General features: G+C 40.7%; 2 protein-coding genes across 2 annotated transcripts in view; one reads left to right on the top strand and one right to left on the bottom strand.

The window, feature by feature from the left end:
- Positions 1-15,684, top strand: part of KIF24 (kinesin family member 24) — a 71,676-nt gene that overhangs the window by 50,121 nt on the left and 5,871 nt on the right. Inside the window, exons 7-10 of the mRNA XM_060014901.1 lie at positions 2,750-2,871; positions 3,700-3,805; positions 9,913-9,984; positions 11,699-11,808. Coding sequence (XP_059870884.1) covers positions 2,750-2,871; positions 3,700-3,805; positions 9,913-9,984; positions 11,699-11,808 — 410 coding nt within the window. The remainder of the gene's footprint in view (positions 1-2,749; positions 2,872-3,699; positions 3,806-9,912; positions 9,985-11,698; positions 11,809-15,684) is intronic.
- Positions 3,990-15,684, bottom strand: part of UBAP1 (ubiquitin associated protein 1) — a 73,729-nt gene continuing 62,034 nt past the window's right edge. Inside the window, exon 7 of the mRNA XM_069540778.1 lies at positions 3,990-4,236. Within this exon, the coding sequence (XP_069396879.1) occupies positions 4,171-4,236 (66 nt within the window). The 3' untranslated portion in view covers positions 3,990-4,170. The remainder of the gene's footprint in view (positions 4,237-15,684) is intronic.

Raw genomic sequence — 15,684 nt, 5'->3', positions numbered from 1 at the left:
TCTAACTTCAGATTTCACTGTTAACTGCTACACTTGAGTTGTATATCATTTACAAAAGTCTGTCTAATGATCTTCACAGACTGCCTCATTTTTACTCCTCAGAGCTCAGCTGCTTTATACCACAGTTTCTGAAAAACATGGTGGTTGCAGACTGTTACTGAAGCTGAGGAAACTGGACCATGGAGCAAAAATTCCTTCATGTTTTCTCTAAAAGGCATTTAGTCAGGAAAAGTCACCTCAACATGTTAGATTTTCTGAGATGCACTCACAGGTATCTAGTACATCATGGCACAATGAAAAGCCAAGTATAAAACTCTATAATAGAACCTCAGAAGACAGTCTTTCTTGACTCCCCTGGGGATGAACCACAAGGTCACCCCTTGAGCTTCCTGTCAGTATCCACAGTTCCTGACTAGGTATGGCCTTAAGGCCTCTCTGAGCTCTCATCATATTCCAGCAGAAGTAGCATCATTGATTACACGTGGCAGAGAGTACCTGGCTTCTATCCCTAGCCTGACCATATTCTGCCTGTGTGACCTTGGATAAGCCACTTAACTTCTCTGTGATTGTTCCTTTATCCAGCAAGCATATTGCTTACACAATTCACAAATGTAGGCATTTAAAAGATCTCCCCTGTCTCTTCATGGGGTTTGTAAAAGACATATATATATATCAAAAGAGCTCTGAGACCCCTAAAACCCTGGGAGGAAATGCACCAGAATCTTGTTAACTCTGGGGTTATGGAAGGTATATATTTTCTTCTTTATATTTTTCCTATATTTTCTAAGTTTTCCCCAGTAAGCATGTCTTCCTTTTCTAATGAAAAAGAAGTTTGATAAAAAAGACTAATACAAATCTAAAATAATCCCTCATCATTGCATTGTAATCTATGAAAATATGAAATCAGAGTGATAGAGAAAGGCCAGGATGAGGAAGTGCATTTAAACTAGATAGTTCATGGGAATTCTCTGGCGGTCCAGTGATTAGGACTTTGTGCTTTCACTGCAGTGGCCCCGATTTCAATCCCTAGCTGGGGAACTAAGATCCGGCAAGCCTTGCAGCGAGGCATGGATGGATGGGTGGTTAGATAGATAGATAGATAGATAGATAGATAGATAGCCAGACAAACTAGATGGTTCAGTCATAGATTTGGCCTTAAGTGACCTAGCCAGCATCCAGGTTTAGTTATCAGTGCTTTTTTTTTGTGGGGGGGGGGGGCAGTTGCCCCACCCAGTATAAGGGATTACTGCTCTAATTCTTCTGATTTCTGATTAGCAGCAACATGCTATCCATGCAGTTGATAATCCAGTTTTGTAAATTAACAATTTCTGCTCTTTACAAAAGGATTCATCAGATAGTCCCTTTAAACTTTAAGCAAGCTATATACAAAATGAGTGCATTTAAAATTTGATTCTAAATTTGATTCTAAAATACAATTCTGAATCTCACTGATAATCTTTAGAGACATAACTATTGCTTATGCCATGGAGGAATTTATTATTAGTTAATTTTTTAAAAAGTACCTACCCCTGTTTGTTAAGATATTTTATGGACTATTGTTGAAGGTTTGACTCTGTCAACTTTTGGACTCTTTAATCTGGAAACTGTAGCTATGTTCAATATGATAAAAATTAAACTTCTGAGAGATTGAGAAAAAAATTAAATAGGACTTTCTTAGTCTAATTCACTGCAAAATAGATGAATTTGTCCTAAGTGCCCCACAGTGTAGTAGAAGCTACATGGGCTTTGGAATCAGACATACTAGATGTGGAATTTGGTTCTGCCACAAAACAGCTGTTTGTGAGCAAATCAACCTTTGAATTTATTCCTCAGCTGTAAATTGGGCATAATAATCATACTCACCTCACCTTAGGCTACTGTGAGGATCCTGTCAAATATTTTTAAAGTTCTTCACCTTCTTGATTCTCAATAATCAACACTCCCCCAAACCAGGGCAGGATATATATATATAATTTTTACATCTTTATTGGAGTATAATTGCTTTACAATGGTGTGTTAGTTTCTGCTTTATAACAAAGTGAATCAGTTATACATATACATATGTTCCCATATCTCTTCCCTCTTGCGTCTCCCTTCCTCCCACCCTCCCTAGGATATTCTTATATGGCTGTGTTTTCAGTGGCTTGAGGCCATTCCTGAGGCTTCACCTCTTCTCCCCCATTCCTTTGTGGCCAGAGGGACCCGAGTTAGCCTTTACTCCCATTTGGAGGGGCAGTGGTCTCAAGGGAAATCATGGGCTCATGGCAATTGTGATAACTCATCACTTCCATGTTCCCACACATCAGTCCTGGTCTCCTTTATGACTGCATCGTGGTGGAAGAGGTGGATGTGATCATTCATTCTGTGATGCACATTTCTGTCCTTTGCTTCGGTTACTACAACAGATGGGTATGATGGGACCTTACTTTGGAGCCAAGTTATGCCCTGGGGATTTTAGTCAGGATAAATCCATCAAAGATATTAAAAAGAGTGTATGAGATCAAGAAGTAAATTAGCTCTTGAGCTATTGAATGTTCTCCCCCAAGATTAGTATTCCACATTGTTTTCATTGCTCTTGGGCACTTATTCTATATGATTTAGAGTTTAGGCAACTTTCCTCATAGAGGGAAAAGACTGCAGTCTACTGACAAAGCTATATGTCTGGTCTCTACTGCTCTCAGCCGACTCTTAGGAGCCAGAGGGCTTTGTTTACTCCTTGCAGAAGTCACCCTGTGGATTTTATTTTCAGGTGATCTTGAAGGGCAGCAAGGAGCGCAGCACTGGGGCCACTGGAGTTAATGCAGACTCCTCCCGCTCTCATGCTATCATCCAAATTCAGATCAAAGATTCAGCCAAGAGGACATTTGGCAGGTGAGCTGGAAATACACAGGGAATCGCATTGTGTGCCTTTCCCTAATGTGACTTTGAAATATGTGTTGTCAACAACAGGACATCCTGCCACTGTGGAGTTCTTTATTTATATCTTACAGGGATACACAGTAGAGTTATCAACTCTGAAATAAATCATTGTACTAAAGTGCCATCAGTTGATTAACCATGAAGTAATGACCTATTGTTGGTCAACCCTAAGTTATTAAAAGGGACATTGATTGCTTCTAATGTGAAAAACAGTATCAGCAGAGGAATAGTAGGAAATGCATCTCAGAGAGCTTACAGGCAAAAAAAAAGAAAAAAGAAAGAAAGAAAATTAATCCATCCTTCCTGAAAGAAGCCATAAGACAACTGGGTACATTCATTGCCTTTCTGGTGCTATCTTAGCAAACTCTGCCACAGTGATGGATGAACCTATCTCACCTCTGAGTAATGAGTCTTTTTTTTTTTTTTACGGGGAGGGGGGGTTTGCTGGAAAGCAGCCCACGGAAGTTTCTATTTAATTATCTAAGTGGTCACCTAAGTGATTTGCATTGTGGTCATTTAGCCTTATGGGAAGAATGTTTAATTAATTTCAGTCATACTTTCTCACAAATGATTAAAACCAACAGAAGGATCTAAGTGAACAGTGCCAGCAGTAACTGACAGATTAGAATCTTGCAATACTTTTGGAAAGCTGACAGTAATATCTTTTACTTTCCTGAGGATGGGTCAGTGCTGATTTCTTGCTGGGTTCACAAAATGCTGGCTGATGTAAAAATAAACCAAAGCCCCAAAGAAGTCATCCTTGCTGTGTCTTTTCTCTAGGATCTCTTTTATTGACTTGGCTGGCAGTGAAAGAGCAGCAGATGCCAGAGACTCAGATAGACAGACAAAGATGGAAGGTGCGGAAATAAACCAGAGTCTTCTGGCTGTAAGTTGTTCAAAACCTTTAATCTAAAAATCATTCTTGGGCTTCCCTGGTGGCGCAGTGGTTGAGAGTCCGCCTGCGGATGCAGGGGACACGGGTTCGTGCCCCAGTCCAGGAAGATCCCACATACCACAGAGCGGCTGGGCCCCTGAGCCACGGCCACTGAGCCTGCACGTCCGGAGCCTGTGCTCCGCAGCGGGAGAGGCCACGGCAGTGAGAGGCCCGCGTACCGCAAAAAAAAATAAAATAAATTAAAAATCATTCTTGAGAGATTTTGCCCCTCTTTACATGCAGACAAAGTAGGAGAGGGTGGGGTGGAATAAGGCAGTGGAATTCCAAGGCTGGAGACGGAGACGAAGGGTGCCCAATCAGATTCTTGGCAGTTCTCGACAACTCTTCTTTCTCTCCCTGCCTTCTCTTCCTCTGGTCAATCCCTGACAATTAGGAACAGAGAAGTATTTCTGCAGTTGCTTGAATGGTTAACTTAGGTACACTTTCTCCCTCTCATCAAGTCTTAAAATTATTTTTTCAAACATATAATAGTAGAATAAATAGTATAATGATCTCCCAAATACTTGTCTCCCAGCTTCAACATGTGAAAAATCTAACCAACCCTTTCCTTCTCCTGGTTGGATTATTTTAAAACAAATCCTGTCATCATGTCATTTCTTCCACAAATATTTAATGATGTATTTCAGAGATAAGGACTCTTATCTTTTAATATAACATAATACCATTGCACACCTAAAGAAATAATTATTTAATGATACCTGTTATCCAGTAAGTGTTATAATTTTACCAGTTGTCCCATAAATGTCATTTTAGAGTTGATTTATTCAAATCAAGATACAAACAAGATCCTCGGATTGCTTTTGGTTGATATTCCTCTTTCATGCCATATCAGTTCTTCCCCCCTCTCTCTTTTTTTAATATTAATGTATTTGTTGAAGAAAACTCAGTCACTTGACATATGAGATTTCCTACATTCTGGATTAGGCTATCTGCATTCCATGTTGATGTTTAACATGGTACTCTATCCTCTATTTTCTATAAAGTGGTTAAGATTTATATTTGTGCTGTCCGAAATGGGAGCCACTAAGCCACATGTGGCTATTGGGTACTTGAAATGTGGCTAGTCTGAATTGAGATGTGCTCTAAGTGTAAATTACACGTTGAAGCATGTAAGATATCATTAATATTTTTTCATACTGATTACATGCCAAAATATTATTGGATGTGTCAGATTAACTAAAATATATAATTAAGATTATATCTTTAATATAATATACAATTAAGATTATATGTTTAATATATAATTTCATCTGGTTTTATTTCTTTTTATTTTTTTCTCTCTTTTTTTTTTATTGGGGTATAGTTGTCTTACAATGTTGTGTTAGTTGCTACTGTACAGCGAAATTAAGTAGAGTTCCCTGTGCTATACAGCAGGTTCTTATTCTCTATTTTATACATACTAGTTTTATTTCTTTTTAATATGGTTATATTTCTTTTTAATATGGCTATTATAATAAAATTACATATATGGTTTGTATTTGTGGCTCACAGATTTTGATTGGGAAAATGCTGATCTAGAGCCTTGATCAGATTTAAGTTCTGTTTTTTTGGCAAGAATAATTCATGAGTAGTTCTTACACTTTCTATAGGAACACATCAGGAGGTACAGAATGTCTGATTATCTCTTTTTGTGATTTTGAAGTGTTATCACTCTAATTCCTCCATTACTATTTCCCATCAACCTTTTTCACCTTATGGTTTTAGCAGCTGTCAATGAGCATTATTACCTTTATCCATTGCTTCATTAGGGATTCCAAAATGGTGATATTCTAATTCTAATATTCCTTCTGTATTTATTAATTAACTGGAAAGAACTTTCCCCCAACTATCTGATTATCCTGAAATATAATTCATACAACAGAGGCAAGATAAATGCTTGATATTTTGCCTTCACTCACCAGTTTTCAGAATGAGTTGATGTCCTGGTAACCTAAACATGACCATGAGTTTGTTGTTGTTGTTTATTTTTTTGTTTGTTTTCATATTATTATAAACATTGTCATCTTTTTTTCTTCTTCTTCTTAAATTACACATTTTTGGCCAGTGGGAGTCTTTTCAAATATGTTCCTACTAGTCTCTGGCTTTCTGGTATGACAAGATGTTGTAGGCTCATCTTGTACATTTCTTTCCCCAGACCTTGAATCAGCCATTTCTTCAACAAGCCTTGGTTTTTAGAGGGAAATGGTATTTAGAGACCATTTAGAGTGCTAGTGGTACTTACTACCACTGTTAGTCCTCGCTACTAGGCCTTTTTGGTGGACAGAGCTTGGAAATTTTTTTTTTTTTTTTTTTTTTTTGGCTGCATTGGGTCTTTGTTGCTGCGCGCGGCTTTCTCTAGTTGCCTCAAGAAGGGGCTACTCTTCGTTGCGCAGCTGGGCCTCTAGGCGCGTAGGCTTCAGTACTTGTGGCTCGTGGGCTCCAGTGTGCAGGCTCAGCAACCGTGGCGCACGGGATCAGCCGCTCCCTGGCATGTGGGATCCTCCCGGACCAGGGCTCGAACCCGTGTCCCCTGCATTGGCAGGCAGATTCCTAACCACTGCGCCACCAGGGAAGCCCTAGATATTTTTTTTTAAAGGTAAAAGTATATCAGGGATTCATACTAATAAATTAATTCAAAATTAAGACTGCAGGATTTTTGCTTAACTTTTTAAAATTTATATTTCCCTCCCTTTTCTCTTATGCTAAAATTCTTAGTTCCTAACATTAATATAATTTATTTGCTCTACTTCAATACATATGTATACCCAAATCATGTTAATATTACTCATAATATGATTACTGAATTCAGATTAAGATTTCTTTGCAGTTTCCTTTTTACCCTTAAATTGTATCCCACTAGGGATGTACAGTCATAATACTGTGTTGCAAAGTCACTTGAAATAATTCTTCTCTGTGTGTTTAAGCTTACCAATTTTGTATTGAATTAAAGTTATAAAATAAGCCACATTCAGAAAAGTCTAGTGTTCAACCCTGTCCTCTCAATCCTGTTACCTCCCTCCCCTTAGATAATGATTTTCTACCAATATATATGTTTGTATTCACCCCTTTCTCAGGAGGGAAAAAATAAAAGGTAGCATACTGTAAACACTTTACTTTTTGCACTTAACAGTATCCTGGAGCTCACTCCATGGCTGTGTACAGAGACCCTCATTCCTTCTTATAGATGCATAGTCCTGTCTTGTGCCCCTCCACAGTATTTAAGTCCTTTTGATCAGAACTGAAATCTCCAGCTAGACACATTATTTCCAGGCCTCATGAGGGATAAATTGGGAGGCTGAGAGAGGTGAGAGAATCAGCATCTTTTTATTATTGTTTAAAATTTTTGAATAATTTTAGATTTTAAAAAAGTTACAGAAATAAACATGTAGCATTCCTTCACCCAGCCTTCCTAATGTTAACATCTTATATAACTATAGTAATCTAAATCAGGAAATGAACATTGATATAATACTATTAACTATCTACAGACCTTGTTTGAATTTCATCAATAGTCCCACTAATGTTCTTTTTCAGGTCCAGGATTCTATGTTACATTTAGTTATCATGGGTCTGTAGTCTCCTCAGTTTTTGTCAATTTCTACCTTAACACCTTTGAAGAATGCTGGCCAGTTATTCTGCAGAATGTCTCTGAATTTGTGTTTGCATAATGTTTTCTCATTATTAGATTGAGATAATGAATTTTTAGCAAGAATACCACAGAAGTTGTGTACTTCTCAGTGTATTGTATCAGTCAATATGTCTTATTACTGGTGATGTTAAACTTGATCACTGAGTTAAGGTGGTTTGTGCTAGGTTACTCCACTGTAAAGTTATGATTATTCCCTTTGTAATAAGTATCTTATGGAGAGATACTTTGAAACTATGCAAATATCCTGTTTACATCACACTTTTGCTGCCTAATTTTAGTATCCATTGATGATTCTTACCTGCAACAATTATTACTGTGGTGTTTACCTGATGGGATTTTCTATGTTCATCATTCTACATTAATTAGTTAGAATGCTACTGTAAGAAAGAGCTGTTTTTTCTCTTTAATTTATTTATTTGGTTATTTAGTTATAATAGTAAATGGAGGGCTTCCCTGGTGGTGCAGTGATTGAGAGTCCGCCTGCCGATGCAGACGACACGGGTTCGTGCCCCAGTCTGGGAAGATCCCACATGCCGCGGAGCAGCTGGGCCTGTGAGCCATGGCCACTGAGCCTGCGTGTCCGGAGCTGCAACGGGAGAGGCCACAGCAGTGAGAGGACCGCGTACCGCAAAAAAAAAAAAAAAAAAAAAAAAAGAATAGTAAATGGATATTTCTTTTATTTGCTAAATTAGAATCCATTTCTATCATTATTTATTTTCTTGCTCAAATTATCCCAGATGGCCATTGGGAGTTCTTTCAGGTTGGTTTCTGTATCCTTTTGACATGCCCCCATCATTTTTTGAGCAGCTCCTTGTCTTTTGGCACTATAAGGTGTCACACACTCTTCCCTGCCTTAGCCCTGGAATCAACCATTTCTCCAAGGAGCCCCAGAACCAATATATTTGAGCATGTACTATATGCTAGTCAGTTTACCCTTCACAACAAAGCAGGTTCTCTTATTCCCACTTTATGGATCAGGATTCTGAAGCTCAGGTTAAGTGAATTGGCCAAGGGTCCACAGCCTCTAGCTAGAAATCTTTGATTCTCATATTTAAATTTATGGTCCAGGAATTAACCAAGAAACCCAAGAAGTACCTGTGAAGTTGGAGAACCCTCTGGGGCTTGACTGTGTCTGTCTCACATGGGCGATAGCATGTAAAGGGGCCTGAGAACAAGCCTTATAGAATAGGATCAAAATCTTGTGCTTTGTGAGGTGCACAGAGGTGCCCCTTTTTCTTTCCTGGGTGCTTCCCTTGGTTTTCCCTTAGAGTTTAGTAAAGTCTACTTTCCATTCTGATTCAAGGCTAAAGGGACCCAAAGGCTCATAGAGAATTGATAGCCACACTTGGATTTGAGTACATAAGGGGCAGGTGTAACTCAGGGACCAGGTTTGGGTACCTGCTCGTCCCTTCTAGAGAATCTTCCCAGTGCTAAAGTTTGGGGATATTGGACTGATTTGTAATAAAAGAGGAAATTCCCTTATACCTTCTTATAACCCGGCAGCTTCTTAGATAGAGAGGAGTTAGTTGTGGGCATCTGTAGCTGCTGCCACAGCAGACTCTCAAAGCTAATTACCTGTTCTTGGTGAACTCCCAGAACTGGCACTGCCAAGGGATTCCTTCCATTCTTTTCCCTGCCTTTCTTCTCATTTACTGCCACCTAGCGGAGATGCAGGACTCAGAAATAGAAGATCTCTCCTCCCTGATCCTGTCCCCCCAACCCCTGCTCTTTCTGATAGGCATGTTGCCCCTAGAGATCTACATATGCAGGTTTCTGCTAGCACTAGTGATATCCAATGAGCACTTCTTTGAGGGGCTCTGCCCAGGAGCAAGTGACATGCCCTTGCCTTTGGGCCACAGTCCCCCCTTGTTTTTAAATGAGGAGGTAGACCTAGATGATTTCTCAGTTCCTTCCCAGCTCTGACTCTAGAATTTCTCCTGTCCCATCCAGACAACTTGAATCTGCACTTGAGTCCATACCTATAGGTGTGCATGTGTGAGCAGGGAGGCGGGGGAGTAGTATAGTATCTTTCTATTTAAGTGCATCTTGTAGTTGGGAAGAGTGTGAGAAGAGCAGAGAAAGGGAGCTGGCAAGCCAGAACTGCCACCATGTAAGCTGGACTCTGGGACCTGTGGGAATGTCCCTGGGTTTGTCTGTTCTACACTATCAGGGCTAATTCTAGGATCACAGCCTTTAAATTGGTGGGGGGAGGGGGGCTTAACTAGGCACAGCTAGCACAGGATGATGTTTCCCAGTCTAGCTTGATTTTTCTTGTCGAACGAGAAACTAGCACGGCATTTTGACTTCCTTTTGGGAATTGCATGACTGTGATTTACTTAAGAAAAATATGATCTGTTATTCTCACTTTGCATGTGATATCTGATGTGCTTATTATTCTACCACTTTGCAGCTGAAGGAATGTATCCGTGCATTGGATCAGGAACACACTCACACTCCTTTCAGGCAAAGCAAATTAACTCAGGTAAAGTTATATATGAGCTTTGAGTTCTGGTTCACTCATGTGTTCCTTCTTCCATTCATTTATTCCTTCAGCAGAGCATCCACTGCCAGCAAGGCGTGATGCTCCCTGGAGTGGGGGAGGGGGGAGGGGGAAGGGAGGGGGCAGAGAGAGGAGGGGGAGTAGTCACATTCCTTCCAGGAGCTCTCAGTCTTGGAGAAGAAAGGGGCATCCTCGGGCAGGGATACCTGCACTACGAAGCAGCCAGGCTCCCTGCGGGGCAGCAGTGGTCACCATCCTACAGCTTTCTGCTTATTTCTTATGTAAAGAAACCTTGTTGATTTAGTGGAGTCTCTGAGCCTTTGAAGGGGATGGTAGTGCAGCTGTACTTGGTACTTTCTTAGTTGTAAGACTTAGACCAGTGTTTCAAGACAAAAAATAATAGCTGCAGTTAAAAAGAATGAGATAGATTTTTGACATGTCCTGACAGGAAAGATGACCAAGATCTATAGTTTAAAAATATGAAATGAGAAGAAAAAACTACACAGAAATTATGCATGTGTTCGCTGATTATTTTGAGTGGTAGAACCATAAGTAATTTTTTTCTTCCATTTTTCTGTCACGAAAATGTGCTTCTTTATTAATGGGAAACGCCAATAAGTGTGCATCTATAATGGCTGCAGAAGAGTGGCCCACGGAGGGGTCTGCCTAGGTACAAACAGCTGTGAAGACAGTTATGGGTGCCCCTGGTTCCCTTCTGCACCGAATCCTATGCACAGTAGGGACAGACTAGGTAGAAGGCAGTCTAGGTGAGGATCTTTGTATTCTGGGAGAGATTTTCACCCTGTGCAGCTAGATCGGCAGCCCCACAGGACCTGGGGCAGAACCTATAATAACATAGCTCCTTACTAGTCAGAACTGGGTTAGATTGTTTCTTCTCAAACATGATTTCAACCAGGGATCCAGGAAACCCTTCTTATAGGTGGTTAGTCCTGATTCTGACATTGGCTTTGTTATTTTTCAAAACATGTCCTCCATCCCCAGAAATTGTGTCCTATTTAATTAAAAAAATAATTCCACACATGGATCCACTTACAGAATAATATACCTTTTTCACTCAAACATAAGTTTTAGATCTTTCCAGGTACCTAAGTACATATATACATAATTATTTTTTATGGTTGTATGCAGTTTACAATTATTTAGTTTGTTACCTGTTTATAGACTTGTAGATTTTCCAAATTTTACTATTATAATAAGGTAAGGAATATCCTGTGTATACTTTTTGGGGGGGGGATCAACTGAGCAATTATTATCTCTTTAGGATAAAGTCCTGGAAGTGTGATTGCCAAACCAAGAGTGTGAACATTTTTTACCAAATTTTTACCATATTGCCAAACTGCCCTCCCAAAGGCATGTACCAATTCATGCTACACGGTATACAGGCAGTGTAGCAGTGTACAAGAGCGCCCTTTCCCTAGACCCTCAGCAGAGCAGGGTAGTATGAGTCTTAATCTTATAGGTGCAAAAATTTTAGTTTTTCAAAATGGTTTTTTTGCATTTCTTTGATTAGTGGTGAAGTGAGTACCTTTTGTTTATTGACTGTGTTTCTCCTTTTGTGAATTACCTTTTCGTAGAAGGGGGTGAGGGTGACTGTGGCCCAGTGTCCTGCACACAGTAAGTAGTCAGTAGGCCCTTGGTTAGTTGACTTCATTGACCTGCCTTCTGTTTCAAACAGGTTCTGAAGGACTCTTTCATTGGCAATGCCAAAACCTGCATGATCGCCAACATCTCGCCAAGCCATGTGGCCACCGAACACACTCTGAATACCTTGCGCTATGCTGACCGGTGAGTCCCCTTCAGGTGGCGGGTCGTGTGTGTATGTGTGTGTGATACACACACAAGGATCTGACCTTGAGCTCCACAAGCCTGTTCTTGGGACAGTAATTCTACTGCCAGGGGAATGTGCAATTGGTCATTTGGAGAATGTGACGTAGGAGGCCCTGCCATTTTACAAGCGTGAATGTGACAAGAGGAAGGTGACACGCTCCTTTGTTTAGGAGACAACTCCATCAGTGGCTTTTTTTTTTTTTTTCCAGCCACGCTGCGTGGCATGTGGGATCTTAGTTCCCCAACCAGGGATCAAACCCGCATCCCCTGCATTGGAAGCGTGGAGTCTTAACCACTGGACTGCCAGGGAATTCCCCATCAGTGGCGTTTAAATGGCTAGCGGGGGATGAAATATTTCTCCAGAGTAGAAGGCTTAGTGAGGTTTTCTTCCTGCTAGCCTCAGCTCTAATTATTAGGGATAGAATACCTATTACTTGTCAAGGCAGAAGTACTCAGAGCTGTGTAGGTCCAGAAGAGACCAACCTTGTGTTATAGAAGGAGAAACTGAGGCCCAGAAAAGGGTGGAAACATTAATAGGGCTCACTGGGAGTTGGTGGCAGAACTAGCACCTCTTATTGCCAGGTCAGGGCTCTGGTGACTTTGGTATCTGCCAGGGTCCCTCCCATCTCTTACCCTGGGGTCACGTGTCTCCTTCACGTGTGAAAATGCTCTCATTACCATTCTTTCCTCTGGCTGCTTTGCTGCTGGTCCTGTCTTACAACACCTCCTCTTCAGTCTCCCAAGAATCCATCTCCAAAGTTAACAAACTATTTGAGGGGAACCTGTTGGGTTTTTTTTTTAATTACTGTTGAAGAATCTTTAGTATCCATGGCATTTAATGAAACTCATTGGGAAGGAAAGAGAAGCTACCATCTAAGTTCCGTGAGAACAGGAACCTTATCTTTTTCTCCACTGTATCTCTCCTGCCCAGACAGTACTTGGTACCTAGTAGCTGTGTAATAAATATTTGTGAATGAAAGGAGGAGCTCCTCCTGGGCTTGGGGGCTTGAGTGAGGTTCTCTGTGTACCTTATCTCATTTAAATAGGAGAGATCATTTACAAAGTGGCTACCAGAGTGGACTCTGGAGTTAGACTATCTGGGCCAATACCCTGCCTCTGCCACTAGCTAGCTGAGTGGTCTTGGACAAATTTGCAACTTCTCTGGGCCCCAATTTCCTTAATGTGAACAGGGATAATGATAGCACCTATCTCATAACAGTTATGTGGAATCACTGATGCGATATGTTTGAAGGGCTTAGCACCACACCTGGCAAATAGTGAGCACTCATTATATGTTAACTTTAACAATAGTAATATTACAGGCATACTGTGGAGATATTGCAGGTTTGGTTCCAGACCACCACAATAGATCAAAGATCACAGTAAAGTGATTTAAAATATATATATACATACCTTAATTTAAAAATAATGCTGTTGGAAAAATGGCACCAATAGACTTGCTCTATGCAGGGTTGCTACCCACCTTCAATTTGTTAAAAAAAAACGCACTATCCAAAAAGCAAAGCACAAGAAAATGAAGTATGCCTATAATAGGCATAAGTTTCCTCGAGGAGGTTTTCTTGTTGCATGGTTTCCTAATGCCAGCACCCTAGCACTACTAGAAGACAGTGAAGACTGAGATCAGATAGAAGACATGGGATGATCCAAAATTGTTCCCCAAAAACCAGTATGGCTTCAGGTTCTTTCCCCCCATGTATCCATTACCCAGCTTCAACAATTATTAACCCTAAGTCAGTCTTGTTTCATAACCCCATTCACTCCCCAAATCACAGACATATCAAGTACTTGAAGTAAGAACATCACTAAGGAGCAGAGAACAAGACTTTCCTCTCAGTGCCTCAGTAACGGAGGATGAAAGTAACCCTTTCTCAGAGGGGATGCATTGAGTACGATTGAGAAATTATTTGAAATAATTTTGGTTAAAAAATAGAATAAGTATAATAGAAATAATCTCTTTCATTTAAAGCAGTCTGACAAATTATTGAAAATAAATATGAAAGTCATTTGTTTTATGTGTTCAAATTAATTGTTGGTAACAATCCATACACACACAGGATGAGGATGATTGTATTGCTTATTTAAAATTTTCCTCTGATTTAAAATTTTCATCTCTGCACATACTAGAAGAATGTTGCTAAATAGTCCAAAAATAAAGTTCCAGCTGGACCCCTAACAGGTGTATCAGAAGAGAACTCAGTAACAGGAGTGATTTTGGTAAAAGGTAGAGTACACTGGAAGCCTTTAGCATCAACGACCAAAAATTATCTGTAAGATTTCTTCCGGCACCCTCAGGTTTCGAGAATTATTTACTATGACTGCTAGGAGGAGATTTTGGTGTTTCTCTTTTAACAAAACTAATAGCTCAGATTTTTATAACAGGAAGTAATTTGGAACCATCTAGACTTGCTGTGGGACCTCTCGACCCATTCCGTGGATGTATGCCCTACTGCAATACCTCAGCAAAGGCCCAAGGACACAATTCACGTGTCTTTAGTCACATCCTATGTCTCTTTGCTTACTGTGTTATCTGCTTGCCTTGCCTCCCAGACCTAAAAGGAAGATTTAAGTCAAGTCTCAGTGTCAGGTTTACTATATTGGTCTTCAGTAATGGCCAGAGGGGTCATTTGGCTACTATTGAGTGGATTAAAATCAAAACAATGGAAAAGACATTTTCTGGGAGCTCCCAGGCAGAAGTACTGCTCCCACCTAGGGGATTTCAACACAGAATCTACGAACAAACTACTGGAGAGTCATATTTTACTTGATGTCTCCTTGTAAATCCAAATTCTTACACTGTTTGTATTTTGTTTTAGGTATCACAGAGTGAGAGACTCTGATCTTGGCAACTGAATCCTAGCAGAGACTTAATTCTGGATTTTTCCATGCTCTCTAAAATTCCCTTGTAAAATAGAGCATGGTTCTCTATTTCTCTATCTACGGTGCGATTTTGCCTCCTAGGGGACATTTGGCAATGTCTGGAGACAATTTTGATTGTTGTGACTGGGGAGAAATGCTGCTGGGATCTCGGGTAGAAGCCAAGGAGGTTGCTAAACACTCCACAGGACAGCTCCCCACAACACAGAATTATCTGACCCCAAACACCACTAGTGCTAAGGTTGAGAAACCCTGTGAATAGACAGGTCATTTTTCCCTTAATGGAATTAGCACAAGCCTGCTTATTTCCAGAGGGCTTTTGCTTCTTGAAGTGCCCAGCAGGTTCGAGGGAACTCATTTTCTCAGAGAAGCCTGAAAGGAGGTGGTTGCAGGGAAAAGAAGACTCTGATTATGGAAGACTGGGTAAGGGGTAGACACTAGGCTCCTGAGTTGGCCGATCTTCAGGAAGCGTGGCATGGGCCCTGCGTGGGCATAGTTCTGAGACTAGCTCCTCTGGCCTGGCCCTCACATGGGACTGTGGTATTTCCAGAACTCTCCTGATCATGGAATACTGGATGCACACTACTATCCTGAGAGAAGACACTGGTCTTCTTTGTTCAGGTAAAGAGAGGTATTTCATGCTGAAATAGAATCTCCCCATTTCCTCCATTTCTCTCCCAGATAAAAAACTAATTCCCAGGGGCTTCCCTGGTGGCACAGTGGTTGAGAGTCCACCTGCCGATGCAGGGGACGCGGGTTCATGCCCTGGTCTGGGAAGATCCCACATGCCGCGGAGCAGCTGGGCCCGTGAGCCATGGCCGCTGAGCCTGCGCATCCGGAGCCTGTGCTCTGCAACGGGAGAGGCCACAACAGTGAGGGGCCCGCGTACCGCAAAAAAAAAAAAAAAAAAGTAATTCCCAGTCCTTGTAATAGTTTTCT

The sequence above is a fragment of the Delphinus delphis genome, chromosome 6 (genome assembly GCF_949987515.2).
Source record: "Delphinus delphis chromosome 6, mDelDel1.2, whole genome shotgun sequence".
Lineage (NCBI taxonomy): Eukaryota > Metazoa > Chordata > Mammalia > Artiodactyla > Delphinidae > Delphinus > Delphinus delphis.
Note: the sequence above shows the minus strand (reverse complement) of the source record. Positions and strands in the feature narration are given on the sequence as shown.